Source organism: Saccoglossus kowalevskii, chromosome 18, assembly GCF_978046115.1.
Source record: "Saccoglossus kowalevskii chromosome 18, keSacKowa6.1, whole genome shotgun sequence".
Taxonomy (NCBI): Eukaryota; Metazoa; Hemichordata; class Enteropneusta; family Harrimaniidae; genus Saccoglossus; species Saccoglossus kowalevskii.
This window is the reverse complement of record NC_140658.1, coordinates 23,677,056-23,693,197: the sequence shown is the minus strand read 5'-3', so window position 1 is coordinate 23,693,197 and position 16,142 is coordinate 23,677,056. Positions and strand designations below refer to the sequence as shown.

The following is a 16,142-nucleotide window of genomic DNA, read 5'->3' as shown; positions in this document are numbered from 1 at the left end:
GGCAGATCTGTATTTTATTAAAAATATATTTGTTTTCTATACACACCAAGATCATCATTACCCACAAATTGAAGTGATACATAAATAATAATTAGTCATTAGATTTTATTAATTATTGTGCACTAAATTTAAAATCCCAAGCAAATGTTAACAATGGAATGTATTGTGCTCATCACAAATCAGTTAAATTAGAAACTAGACATAATTTCAGAAACATCAAATCTACTAAAATTAAACACAGTGCATATTTCACTTTCTAAAGGATAAAATAATAAAATCTGTATTAAAAACCGTGGCTTCTATTAACATGGTACAATGCAAAAGAGGGGATGCGGCTTCTTTGAGAGCATTTACACATATGAGAAATGGTTAAAATTTTGGTTAAAACCGGTCACTGGTAGCATAATGGTTGTCGCATCAGACTCATGATCGGCAGACCCAAGTTCAAATCCTACGTTAGGCTGAACATCAAAGGGTCGACCCCTACCCTGGGATCATTGTAGATGCAATATAGTCACATACATGACAGTTAATGGACCATTTCAGATTGGTTAAACTATTACGACCAGTCAACATTTATCAAACAATGCTTCATTTTTGTTATCGGACATGCTAATATTTGATGCATATTTATTTATTATTCATTTAATAATAAATTTGTTTTTGAATGAAAATTACAAACCTTAAAAAAAAAACAGTTTGTTTTGAATGCAGTTTTCTGATTTTGACTTCACAATTACTGCTATTATGTCAAAGTGTGTAGACAAAAAAAAAGATTATTCGCATCTTCTTGTGTGGAAATTGATCGCCAAGTAAATTGGACTAGTGAGGGCAATGGTTCAGGGGATTATGTGTCATTTCCATTACATCTGTTGGATATGTTCTAATGTAGCTATGGCTGTTGACTGTAGTCTGCACAATATTCCTTAAGTTTATCAAATTATAAAAGTAGTATATTCCCGGCATAGATTGAATGGGTGATAAATGTTCTGGCAAACTTGCAATGGGACTTCCCATATAACGTGACACTAATCTAAACGCTAATATTATCAGCTCAATGATAACAAACTACCAATCAACGGAATTTAGATCTATCATTTTTTGAGAATATTTATTCCCTGTTTATGTTCGTATTGCGAGTGTTACAATGTTTTTTCGTACCTACAAAGCGTCCAACTACACTATTACTTTGTCCACACATCTAATGCATACTGCCTGTAATGTTTTGGTATTAGTTAATCAAGGGCTCAGGAAAGTGTCTGGGGATGTTGCAAAGTCACTCGGTAATTACCTACCAGGTGCAGGTGTTAGTTCTGCATGGTGTACCCACTGTAAGTGTACGAGGTTTGTGAAACAAACAATACAATATTAATACCGGTGTACATTCAATCTTTTGAGCACTTTAAATTGTCACCTTTCACACAATAAATTGCAATTTTTTTTTATAATTTTTCTGAAATTTTAATCAATACTTACTAAGCTTGCAGAATATCGAGTAGAGTTCATGTCCACTTGTTCCCGAGTTAAGTGTGGTCGATGGACCCCTATTTTAGATGCTAATGCTTCAACATAACCAGCAAGTCTGAAAGAAAATGGAGAGATCTTGACATAAATCAACTCATCTTCACTAGACAAGGTTAATTTATTCGGTCGTCACCTCACCATTAAATCTTGGCAAAATCCTGCATATAAATCTGTATTTACTCTCAGAGAAATCAAACACAACAATGAACGCTGTGGTAAATTCCCATGGCCAATGGAACACAAAGTCTAATCATTCAATTCAATTTAACCAAAGTCAAAAACATCCTTTCCTAACATGATCACGCAAAGTTTCATAGGGACGGCCATGGCTGGTCGGCTTTGAAACCGTGCAAATCAGACGATGAAATCAACTATATGGAGACAACAGGTGGTCTTGGATACCATTTACCACAGCCTAGAAACCAGGAAACTCAACTGACTTTACCTTTACCCTAAAATTCTTTGACTAAAACAGAAGATAACTATAAGTAGCCTCAGTATAACTACACAAAGTTGATTTACATAGACATCATATTTCATATTAATATATATTATTATACATCTGTCTCTGTAACGCCATAAAGTTACAGCGTGCCGTAACTTTGCCACCAGAGTTTGACCGTACTCCACACAAGGAAGTTCGCTGATTCTGTTCTAAACTTTTTGGATTTCGGCATTCCCATGATTTATCCTTGGAAGGAAAAGATGTATAATAATAAAGTTATTCTGAGAATACTTCAAAGTATGCACTCAGACAGTACGCCGCTTTGCGCCAGTCGATACTCCAGTTGTACAGTCTTCGTTCATACTTTGAGGTATTCTCATAATAACCTCATATAATATGAATGCAGTGGCACATTGGAAGTACAATACGACTGAGGATCAGACTCATGTTTGTTGACATTTATATACAAACCTATAATGTTTTGAATGAAGATCATGTTTTACCTCCACCATATTATATATTTTCTGCTTGAACTAAAAATTGAAGTTTCTGAAAATTATTATATTTATTTTCGAATTAAACCATGATTTCATTTCTTTTGTTTTAAAAAATTTGCATTTTTGGATTTTATCACTTAAGACAATCTCAATACAAAGTGTGTCCATTAAAATTAACACTTGAGTTTATTTAGGAAAATATAGAGTCTCAGAATTCTATTATTCATCGTATTTTTTCAGCAATAATAACTAATAGCATATAACTTGATCATACCTTACAAATGACTGGTAGTGATAAAAGATATACTAACATTTAGCCTTTTCATCCCAGACATTCTCGCCCAAATTTGTCTGCACTTATTTCTTATATTTTTCAATATTTCTGAAATTTGAGTCAATTTTCAAAAATTTTTACTCAAAAACTTTGTTTATTTTTGTCCCAATTTTCAGAAGAAATGTTCAGACTATAAATGTGACTATTTTGTGAAATTGTGATGAAAAAAATAACTGGTGGTGAAAAGGTTAATTCTGAAGACTATTAGAATCGAAATTTCAGAAAAATTTAAACAGGAATAGAACTTACCCGACACCTGCCAAGTCTGACACTAGATTCCCCAATGCAGCAGCTGTAAGACAAAAGTGTTAACTATTGTTAACTATTGTTAACTAGCACTATTGTTAATACAAGCAATAATAACGATTATATAGCCATATATTCAAAAAAAAAAACATGGGATCATGAGAAGGGCTTTTTTGTTAACATCGACACACTATGGGCGACTGCCACAATGTCCAGGACTTTCCCGACTTTCCCCACATTAATAATCATGAAATGATAATTTCTTGTTAGTTGTCAGTTTTTTTTTTCAGGTTACATATAAGCAAATAAAATGGCATTAACCTTTTTTAGTGAAACATTTTACCCAATTTTCTATATTTTTTGTTTCCTTAAGGCCAGACTTTTTTTTATTCCTTGTTTCTCGAGTTTTTATAAGGCAATTTTTTGGGGGGCGGAAAAAAATAAAATTAATTCTTTTTTTTCATTATATTTGTGTGATTCTCAAAGAATTGTAAGTGAGATATTTGATCGAAGAGAAGAAATGAAATAACATTTTATTCCATGTTTAACCTTGTTTCTCATCTGCGCGAGACTTCGGTACTTTGATCATGATACTCCCACGAAAATGCAACTTGGATTTGTTATGCGGCGGGCGGTAAAAAAATTAAGATAAAAATAATATTTTTTTAGCTAATTCGGTGGGCGCGAGAAATTACGCTGAAATAAAATTTTATTTTTATTTCATTTTTGGCTCCTGCTCATTCCACGGGTTCGCGAAACAAGGGATAATAAAAGTCTGGCCTAACTTTGAATCAAATGAACAGTTTTGTTTTCTATTGGATAAAGGTTTTGATTAAAAAGTTGAATCAAAGAAAGCTTAGAAAGAACTCCTGTGTGCTGAGGGTATTGAAGACACATTAAAAATTAATTCAAAATTACTTGTACATGAGATATTGATGGAAAAGCAGAAAACTAATTATGTAAATCAGGTAACTATATGAACAGAACAGAACAAAAAAATTATGAATTATTATGCTAATTAGAGAATTAATATTAATCAAAATTAATCAGGCCTGTCTAATGCACTAGAGCATTTATGTACCAAATTTTATTCAAATGTGATGATCAGTAATTGAGATATCAGTGTTAATTAATTATGTTAATTAGGTGATTAATAAGCATAAATATTTACCAAAAACTAATTGGGTTTCTGCATAGTTCTCTTTAAAAGTTTCAATAAAATCCAATTTGTGGTTCTTTATATATCAGTGGAACATTATGCAAATTAGGTAATTAACATCCAATTAAAACTAATCAGGTGTCTGCATAATCCTAGAAGATCTATGTAGCAAGTCTCATTGAAATATGATGATTACTACTTGATATATCAAAAGCTGAAAATTAATTAATTATGCAAATTAGGTAATTAATATGTACTCATATTACCCTAAAAACTATCAGGTCTGTGCAGTGTCCTATGACATCTATGTACCAAGTGTCATTTAAATGTGATGATTACTACTTGAAATATCAAAAGCTGAAAATTAATTAATTATGCAAATTAGCTAATTAATATATACTGATATTACCCTAAAAACTATCAGGTCTGTGCAGTGTCCTATGACATCTATGTACCAAATTTCATTGAAATGTGATTACTACTTGAAATATCAAAAGCTGAAAATTAATTAATTATGCAAATTAGGTAATTAATATGTACTCATATTACCCTAAAAACTATCAGGTCTGTGCAGTGTCCTATGACATCTATGTACCAAGTGACATTGAAATGTGATGATTACTACTTGAAATATCAAAAGCTGAAAATTAATTAATTATGCAAATTAGCTAATTAATATATACTGATATTACCCTAAAAACTATCAGGTTTGTGCAGTGTCCTATGACATCTATGTACCAAGTTTTATTGAAATGTGATGATTAGTACTTGAGATATCAGTGAAAAAGCCAAAAATTGATTAATCATTATGCAAATTAGGTAATTAATATTCCACAGATTTTTACCCAAAACTAATCAAATCTGCGCATTAGTTTGGAGCATCTGTGTGCCAAGTTTCATCAAAATCCAATGAGTGGTTCTTTAGATATCAGTGGAACAGTCATGGAACAGCTAAAAATCAGCTAATTATCATGCAAATTAGATAATTAATATGCATGGATTTTTACCAAAACCTAATTAAATCTGCGCATTGGCCCAGAGCATCCATGCACCAAGTTTCATCAAAAACTGATGTATGGTTCTTGAGATATCAGTGGAACAGACGGACACACATACACATACACACACACACACACACACATACAGACACACTAACTGCAAAGACTCCCTTTTTGTGCTTCGCACACGGGAGTCAAAAAAAAAAAGTATAAAATAATAGAAATGTGGCAAAAATTTACATTAGCGCACAAATAGGTAAGGACAATTTTATAATATCCTCAATTTAAATCTAAATTTGAGTGCCATATCAAGCAGAAAGCGACGCGATGACCACTGCCCTTTAATATGGAGCTGACTTAATGACTTTCCTGGTGAATATATGGAAACTACATGTAATATAAATATTACATATAACTATATATGAAGTGTATACATGGCAAATTTAATAAAAATATGATGATAACATGCAAAATCCAAAATCTTTTGATTTTATCAATAACTGTTGTTTATGAATTTATTGATGTTTTAAAGAAAACATAAGAACTAATATACCAACCTGCCAAGACAGAAATGCCGAAAACAGCACCAATACTGTAGTCAATGTAATCTCCCTGAAGGTTAGGCAAACAAAATAGTGTCAGTCATTGAATCAATACATGGGTTCACCCTGAAAATACAACGTTACCATGTATCTTCTGTTTATATTTTATCGTTTTAATAGCAGAAGACAAACAAGCATGTCAGTGTGAAGTAAAAGCTTGTACTGTGTGCATGACGTGTAAGACACCTAATCGTCTAGCTTCATGTCATGGCACGTCTTCCCCTTGGCTAATTATGTGCAGAGAGTGTGAAACCAATCAACGCTGATCCATGCTACACTGACATTGGGACAAAGGTCCTCAGAACTTGCTGTTTACATTTTCACATTTGCCAAGATTAAATTTGATAACTGCTTCCAATGGAACATTGTTTATGTCACAACAATTGAATCAATATCAAATAAAAAGTTGTATAATAACAGAACTGCCGTAAAATTTGACCACCCATCTGAAAACCCTTGTTACAAAATTAAAACAGTGCGACTTCATTCTTCATAGAAAAACACATATATGTATTTTTATAATTCCAGTAAGACAGAGATTAGCTTCAAACAATACCTGACTCAATACACATTACCGGGTACAAAAATACCACCCGGTAGAATAAAAAAAAAAAAAAAATACTGGAATAAAAAAACAGTTCACATATTAGATATTGTTTAAACACCAAACAATTCAAATGAAAATTGTCTTGGGCAAGGTCCAAGCACAGTGAACAAATATTTTATGTATTTTCACACGTAACTGACATGGTTCCAGCTTTCGGTAATGTTGATACTGAGACAACAGCAACAACAGCTGAAAAAATTGTTTCCAAAATGGGGAAAATTAACACATATAAAAGAGGAAATGGTTCACACAACAACCACCAAAACTGAACAAGATGCAAGGTTTTGTCCAAAAAAATGGTGGCCGAACTGAACAACAACATTGCAAGAGCGAATCAGCACACAGGAATTCGTAGAGAAAGAAAAAGATTATGCAATGCATTCTGGGAAATATGGTATACTGTTAAATATTTAATTTCAGCTGGAATTAATTAATAATAAAATAAAAGACTTTTTTGCTGTTTTGTATAACATTTATTTTCCCTGATTTGGCAGCTATAACTTGGTAATAAAAAGGAACTCAAACCCATAATTTTCTCAAGCACACTTTGTACTGCATATGTATACACATACCTATTTTGTGTAGGCAGTCGTCCATTATTGTGTTAGTATTTTACAGTTATATATTACATCATGCAATCATCTTGAATCCAAAGAAACACAAAATGCAGAATTATCCTGCGAAACATTGAAATACCGCTAATCTTAGTTACTTACTGCAATTATCATGATAGCGTTATCAAGGAAACCAAATCCAATAAATGGTACAGCATTACAAAGGCCAACTGGAAAGAGACAAAATTGCAAACATGTAATATTATGTGCATCTTGAGAAAATATGCAAATGAGTTTTGGTCAATGTATAATTATTCCATCTCAAGCTAAATTTAGAGATATGGCTTTACCCTACATGTAGTTGAAATGCAATAATATCAACTGGCTCTTTTTTATATTCTCTAAACTCAGTATTTAATTAATATTTTATATTTATAATTATTTAATTATTAATTTATATTTATCCTTCACACTTCTAACTGAAATGACAAATACAAGTATAAACAAAGAAAGAATTCTGACAGAATTGTTCAATAGAAGTTTGTGGGATTGACCCAGCTAAAGCTTCAGAGAACACCACTGCCAGGAAGTACTCAAATCTATCCAGAGAACACCATTGCCAGGACCAAGTACTCAAATCTATCCAGAGAACACCATTGCCAGGGCCAAGTACTCAAATCTATCCAGAGAACACCAATGCCAGGGCCAAGTACTCAAATCTATCCAGAGAACACCACTGCCAGGGCCAATTACTCAAATCTATCCAGAGAACACCACTGTCAGGGCCAAGTACTTAAATCTATTCAGAGAACTCCATTGCCAGGGCCAAGTACTCAAATCTATCCAGAGAACACCATTGCCAGGACCAAGTACTCAAATCTATCCAGAGAACACCATTGCCAGGACCAAGTACTCAAATCTATCCAGAGAACACCATTGCCAGGGCCAAGTACTCAAATCTATCCAGAGAACACCACTGCCAGGGCCAAGTACTCAAATCTATCCAGAGAACACCACTGCCAGGGCCAAGTACTCAAATCTATCCAGAGAACACCACTGCCAGGGCCAAGTACTTAAATCTATCCAGAGAACACCACTGCCAGGGCCAAGTACTTAAATCTATCCAGAGAACACCATTGCCAGGGCCAAGTACTCAAATCTATCCAGAGAACACCATTGCCAGGGCCAAGTACTTAAATCTATCCAGAGAACACCATTGCCAGGGCCAAGTACTCAAATCTATCCAGAGAACACCATTGCCAGGGCCAAGTACTCAAATCTATCTAGAGAACACCACTGCCAGGGCCAAGTACTCAAATCTATCCAGAGAACACCATTGCCAGGGCCAAGTACTCAAATCTATCCAGAGAACACCATTGCCAGGGCCAAGTACTCAAATCTATCCAGAGAACACCATTGCCAGGGCCAAGTACTCAAATCTATCCAGAGAACACCATTGCCAGGGCCAAGTACTCAAATCTATCCAGAGAACACCATTACCAGGGCCAAGTACTCAAATCTATCCAGAGAACACCATTGCCAGGGCCAAGTACTCAAATCTATCCAGAGAACACCATTGCCAGGGCCAAGTACTCAAATCTATCCAGAGAACACCATTGGCTGGGCCAAGTACTCAAATCTATCCAGAGAACACCATTGCCAGGGCCAAGTACTCAAATCTATCCAGAGAACACCATTGCCAGGGCCAAGTACTCAAATCTATCCAGAACACCACTGCCAGGGCCAAGTACTCAAATCTATCCAGAGAACACCACTGCCAGGGCCAAGTACTTAAATCTATTCAGAGAACTCCATTGCCAGGGCCAAGTACTCAAATCTATCCAGAGAACACCATTGCCAGGACCAAGTACTCAAATCTATCCAGAGAACACCATTGCCAGGACCAAGTACTCAAATCTATCCAGAGAACACCACTGCCAGGACCAAGTACTCAAATCTATCCAGAGAACACCATTGCCAGGGCCAAGTACTCAAATCTATCCAGAAAACACCATTGCCAGGGCCAAGTACTCAAATCTATCCAGAGAACACCACTGCCAGGGCCAAGTACTCAAATCTATCCAGAGAACACCATTGCCAGGGCCAAGTACTCAAATCTATCCAGAGAACACCACTGCCAGGGCCAAGTACTCAAATCTATCCAGAGAACACCATTGCCAGGACCAAGTACTCAAATCTATCCAGAAAACACCATTGCCAGGGCCAAGTACTCAAATCTATCCAGAGAACACCACTGCCAGGGCCAAGTACTCAAATCTATCCAGAGAACACCGCTGCCAGGGCCAAGTACTCAAATCTATCCAGAGAACACCATTGCCAGGACCAAGTACTCAAATCTATCCAGAGAACACCATTGCCAGGGCCAAGTACTTAAATCTATCCAGAAAACACCATTGCCAGGGCCAAGTACTCAAATCTATCCAGAAAACACCATTGCCAGGGCCAAGTACTCAAATCTATCCAGAGAACACCATTGCCAGGGCCAAGTACTCAAATCTATCCAGAGAACACCATTGCCAGGGCCAAGTACTCAAATCTATTTAGAGAACACCATTGCCAGGGCCAAGTACTCAAATCTATCCAGAGAACACCATTGCCAGGGCCAAGTACTCAAATCTATCCAGAGATCACCATTGCCAGGGCCAAGTACTCAAATCTATCCAGAAAACACCATTGCCAGGGCCAAGTACTCAAATCTATCCAGAGAACACCATTGCCAGGGCCAAGTACTCAAATCTATCCAGAGAACACCACTGCCAGGGCCAAGTACTCAAATCTATCCAGAGAACACCATTGCCAGGGCCAAGTACTCAAATCTATCCAGAGAACACCATTGCCAGGGCCAAGTACTCAAATCTATCCAGAGAACACCATTGCCAGGGCCAAGTACTCAAATCTATCCAGAGAACACCATTGCCAGGACCAAGTACTCAAATCTATCCAGAAAACACCAATGCCAGGGCCAAGTACTTAAATCTATCCAGAGAACACCATTGCCAGGGCCAAGTACTCAAATCTATCCAGAGAACACCATTGCCAGGGCCAAGTACTCAAATCTATCCAGAGAACAGCATTGCCAGGACCAAGTACTCAAATCTATCCAGAAAACACCATTGCCAGGGCCAAGTACTCAAATCTATCCAGAGAACACCATTGCCAGGGCCATGTACTCAAATCTATCCAGAGAACACCATTGCCAGGGCCAAGTACTCAAATCTATCCAGAGAACACCATTGCCAGGGCCAAGTACTTAAATCTATCCAGAGAACACCATTGCCAGGGCCAAGTACTCAAATCTATCCAGAGAACACCATTGCCAGGGCCAAGTACTCAAATCTATCCAGAGAACACCATTGCCAGGGCCAAGTACTCAAATCTATCCAGAGAACACCACTGCCAGGGCCAAGTACTCAAATCTATCCAGAGAACACCATTGCAAGGACCGAGTACTCAAATCTATCCAGAAAACACCATTGCCAGGGCCAAGTAATCAAATCTATCCAGAGAACACCATTGCCAGGGCCAAGTACTCAAATCTATCCAGAGAACACCATTACCAGGGCCAAGTACTCAAATCTATCCAGAGAACACCATTGCCAGGGCCAAGTACTCAAATCTATCCAGAGAACACCATTCTGAAGGATCATAATTAGCAGTAACCAAAGGACAATAGAGACCAATTTTCCTAAATTATTAGGCCAACTGCTATGTTTTTACCACCAAATTCTCAGAAAATGATTGATGTAATAAAATCCTGCCTCAGATGGAATCGTTCTTGGTGATTATAATAAACTTGATATAGATTTGAAGTGTAGACCTTCCTCCCTATGCCAGGTAGTGAACCTACCAATTAGGAACAATGCAAGTGGGCAGAGTGAGTGCTGACCAGCGTTTTAGCCAGCCACCAGTCCACCCACCAAACAGACTGGCAACTTTGATTTTGGACTGGAAAATCTTTCCCATTTTTCTGTTTCTTCCTATTGTTCTTTGATAATTTCGCCAAAATATATCCAAATCCATCCACATTCTCATTAAGTTAAATTGTTTTGGAGTGGCAGTTGCAAATTCCTAGCTAATAGCCTGGTGCTGACTGAGTATACATCAGACCATAGGAGTCTACCCCACCATCTCAGTGATGTTGAGCGGACAAGGTAATTAATCATTTACCTAAGAATGATACTACTGTAATACTATTTATGTTGGTTACATTAGAACACTCACTAAACTAGTAATACTGTTAACCAAATAAACGAACGAGAACAATTTCAAAAACACTAGCAATTATACTTTGTGACAATTATATATGAAAATGTGCATTTATAATTTTCGTTTATTTTTGAATTTTGTATAATGCGACTATTAACAATTTGCCAAATCATAGACCACATCACTGCACTTCATGAATTACCGGTAGTTATCAGTCTCCACTAACTCACCATATTCCCCAAGGCCATGCCTGTCATATTATGAGGTGACATGTACTAGTAGAACAGACACAGCAGCATTTTAATCAAAGAAATTCTACTACAAATTATTTTACACGTTATAAAAATTCCCTTGTCAATATTTTTTCTCTTTTTAAGGAAATGATGGTTTTTTTTCTGTTTTTTTTTAACAATATTCAAATTAATTGCAATTCAGACCAGGATGTGAATAAATATACAATTATTATTTTTATTGCTAAATCCTGGTGTCAACTAGGCCAAATCAAACACATTTGTTAATGAATATTAATAATAACTTTATTGTCAACCTGTCTCCATTGAGATCTGGACTGACATACAATAAAGATTAAATGATATTAAATGAATGAATCTTGCCAAATGGAATTGATTTGCAATTGTTAGGGGGGGTCAGCCTTTTTTAACCCTAGGTACATTTGAATGTGGGTCCTATAGATCAGGTGTCTGGTTGCGTAACAACTACTACATTGTATTACAGGCGTTAAACTCAATTCACGGAATAACAGTACTGAAATTAGGTTAGAAGTGGCAACAATCGTATTATAATCAGAATAGACTCTTTGGAGATTTAGAGAAAAAAAAGAGAAATTGCAGGGTAGGTAAATGAGTTATTTTAAAGTAATATGCTAGATTAAAAGGCCATATGTAGTGTGTTCGTAACAGTGTGTCCTTCAACAGGGATGATTTTATAGAGCTCCTGAAATAATGTTGAGTCAGCTTGTAGAGAGGTATTCAAAGAAAAACAAATTTTGGGTCACTTTGGGCAGAAACAAAAAAATATGTGGCTCCTAATTTCCTTTGTTTTTACAATATATCTTATAAAATATGAATTTATCCAAAACACAAATTTGATAATACAAGTATAAAAATGTTTTTTTTTTTTTTTTTAATATTATATATGCTGTATCAATGCATGATATCCCGTTTTGTTGATGACACCCCAGTGAATTGGGACAACTAGTTGTGTCACAGCAAATCTGTGTGCATCAGTGGCACATAATACCGACTTAGAGGGCACACTGGTCCCTAATTTTTACTTTGCAAGATTAACAGTAGACAAAATTGTTTCAGGGAAATTACAAGCCAAGAAAAATCAGTAGATTGGCGATGCGACTTACTTTGCCTTAGTTGTTTAGTGGATGGTGACTGAACAGGACCTGAAGAAAAAGAAAAAAAAAATATTTTTATTGAAGAGCATTATCAAAGGTGAACAATTATTTGATATACGTATTACAGCATCAATTAACTACTGGTAATTCACCTTGATTGTCACCCTAATTCACAATAACTATAATCAAACAGAATATGTAGCAGAGCGTGGAAAGGTTAATTTGAATGTGACGTATTCAAATTGCGCATGAAAATATACTGCACATTGCCTGTTATTGACAGTTGAAACAATCCTCAGTTATTTATAACTCCATCAGAGACTTTATGAGTTTTCATATCATTTGAAATCCAGCAGGTCATGTTAATGAGCAAGAAAAAAGGAAAGAATAATCATCTAAAATCTGGATGGAAAAATGCAATTGTGATGCAGCCCAGGTATCTGTCAATTGGATACATTCTGGCTAGGCTTTACATGTACACAAGCTGACACCGCTTTTTTATGTTGCCTCCATCAAGTGTTGTCAATAAAGGATAATACGAAAATGTGTACCCACATAAATTGGCCATAATAAGCCAACAGGGATTTTTTAAACAAGGGAACAGTGCCCTCACGCTGGGAAGCAGATCCTCTGGCAACCATAAAATTCTGATTGACCAAGGATCACATGTGGCCAGTCTTCAACTGTGACCTGTCTGATAGTAATTTTGGCTCCAAGGAAGCCATAGAATGCTACATCAAAAACTCTGCACCCTGGTAGGAAAAAAACACATTTCCCCCACTTGGTGGCACCGCTGAATTGCAGTGCTCCCTCTTGCATTTTGTTTTTCTAGAAAAACTCCTGCGCCAATACTTGAATGACCAATATAACTGACTTGGTGTAATTAAACTAAGGTATTTATGGGAATATATTTACATGTATAAGCATACCACAGTTTAAGTCTTGAAATAAGTCTCAGTTTTTTGAGTGTCAATTAATCATAATAACAAACAAACAGGTACCTACTACTAAGACCTGAAAAGCAATCACTCCCAGTCATGTACAGTAGTTTCTAGTAGTATTTTTTTTTCAAATCACAGAGCAGCTTTCCAGCAAGTTTTACATCCAGAAATGATTATATAATAATATTTTGCATGATATTTTATTTGTTATATTCAAAAATGGAATCAATACCAAACAATTAACATTACATGTATTAAAAAAAATTGAACAAAACTTAAAAAGAAAACTTATGTGTGCTTGAAAATATTGGAGACTAATTCAAAATTAATTCAAAATTTAAAATTAGCCTTTCGAACAAGAAGCTTGGCAACTAATTTTGTCTGCCATTAGAGATGTATAATGTAAAAAACAATGTAGTCCACATCGATGAAGTTTATACTACTTACAACTGTTTTTTTCAGTCTTCTGCACCTCTATTTAATATCCACAGATGTTAATGTAAAACTGAAATGTCTACATCTAGGAAATTTTATTGAAATGTGATAAGAAGCTAAAATATTATAGTAAAAGTCGAAAATTGGCTGATTATGCAAATCAGCTAACTAATATGCAAAGATTTTAAACCAAAAATAATCATGTCTGCGCATAGTTTTAGTCCTGTGCCAAGTTTCACTGAAATGTATAATTAGTACTTGAAATATCAGTGGAAAAGCCAAAAACTGAATAATCATTATGCAAATTAGGTGATTAACATTTACATTTTGTATCTCATTTTACCCATTGTCCCAGAGCATTTATGTACTACTGTACTTCCCTGAGTATAAGCCCCTCCCCAAGTATAAGCCCACCCCTCTGTTTAACGAGTTGACATCTTGAATTTCAAGGTGAATGTTCTGGCGAAGCACTCCACTATCACCTTGAAGTATTTTATTAGGACTATGTGTATGTGACAATACCCTCACAGTTTAGAATTAGTTTACCAACAGCCAATCATATTGCTTCTTTCTTCAACATGCTTGGCCAAGCTATCAAAATATTCGAGGCGGAGCTACAAGAGTCAATCTCCCAATTCCATTATTTACAACCTCTAAATCTGAAGAGGGGGCACACTAAACCAATATTTCCAACAGAAAAATAAATCTGCAATCTTATTTACATCAATGAGAGAATTGAGTTATAGAGGAAGCCGGAATGTTAATAAATGATTCCACAAATTTGACAGAAACGAACAAATTTATAATGATAATGGTGAATAAGTTATAAAAACCAACTTGATCATGAGACAATAACACCTCTTGTAGGCTTAGCATAACCACAATTTTTTTAAACATTGCATAAAAATAACACTGCATCACCCCATAGTATAAACGCATCACCCCATAGTATAAACGCATCATCCCAAAAATAGTATACCGTAATTATTGATGCATTATAATGTATATTCCTGTAATGTTAATGGACAGTAAATGTAGTAAATTGTAAATGTTATTTTGTAATTTGTTTCCACTTTTTATCTTTTACTGTTTTTTTAGTGTCTTGTAGTTTCTTAGTGACCTTATTGTTGCAGTTTATGTAACTCTCTTGGTCGTGGTAACGTAATATCAAAATAGCTTAAGCGGCCATAGCCCTGCGTACAGTGCTGTGTGTACAGGGACGCGGTCGGTTGATAGATGTCCCCACCACAGCCCTGCGTACCTCCATAGACAAAGTCCGGGAGCGCACCGTAATTGTGCGCAAGTTAAAAATAAGTAGTTTCCCAGCCGAAATCGGCTGAAATGACGATAGTTATCCGTAACAACCATTACACAGTTATCTGAAACTGAAATGTCTTTAAATAACAACTCGTAAAGACGGACAAATTGTAAACGCGTAAGTACCGGAGGAATTATCCACCAAACGCCGTCATTTTTAATTTCATTCTCGCGAGAGAATGCATTTGTTTTTAGGGCAAAGTAGCCGATGTCATCCACAATTGGACTCCGAACTGAGAGTTCTGGATATACCTGGTAATCGATCATCATTTTTTGTACCTGGGCATGTTATTTCATTAAAAAAAAGTTATATTTTTCAAAAGTCCCGAACTTTGTCTATAGAAGTTTGCAGGGCTGTGGTGGGGAAATCTATCAACCGAACGCGTCCCCGTACACACAGCACTGTACGCAGGGCTAAAGCGGCCAATAAGAGCTGCTAAACTGCAGCAAAGTGACCTTACTGCTGTACTTTCCAAAGTCACTGTTGTGTCAATAAATAAATCATTAGACCCAAAAAATATTCCATAACAACCACTGATGAAATGAATCACGCAACACAATAGAATCATTTCAATTGACATTAATTTTAAGCAATAAGGCTGCATAAACAAGTGAAAACACTAACGATCGCTAGCTGTCAGTTCTTCTAAACTTCGTAGGTGTGACAACAACAGTCTTCGCTCTTTCGAGTCAAGAACAGCGATGAATTCTTCCGTCTTCTCGGGTGTATCGATACGAACACCTCGTCGACTATATATTGTTCTCTGACTACAGGTGACTGGACAAAATATTCTAAAATGCAATATTTGGAGCGAATTGCCCTGAAATGCCCGTCTTGTCGCATGCCTAATCACGGAGGCAGCCATTTTGTGGTGTTCGTTTGTTTGTTC

At 35.9% G+C, this 16,142-nt stretch overlaps 1 protein-coding gene across 1 annotated transcript in view; it reads right to left on the bottom strand.

The window, feature by feature from the left end:
* Window positions 1-16,142, bottom strand: part of LOC102801476 (transmembrane protein 65-like) — a 21,316-nt gene extending 5,174 nt beyond the window's left edge. Inside the window, exons 1-6 of the mRNA XM_006814785.3 lie at window positions 15,878-16,142; window positions 12,569-12,607; window positions 7,129-7,196; window positions 5,761-5,815; window positions 3,050-3,092; window positions 1,477-1,582 (exon numbers count right to left, since the gene is read on the bottom strand). Of these exons, the coding sequence (XP_006814848.1) occupies window positions 1,477-1,582; window positions 3,050-3,092; window positions 5,761-5,815; window positions 7,129-7,196; window positions 12,569-12,607; window positions 15,878-16,118 (552 nt within the window). The 5' untranslated portion in view covers window positions 16,119-16,142. The remainder of the gene's footprint in view (window positions 1-1,476; window positions 1,583-3,049; window positions 3,093-5,760; window positions 5,816-7,128; window positions 7,197-12,568; window positions 12,608-15,877) is intronic.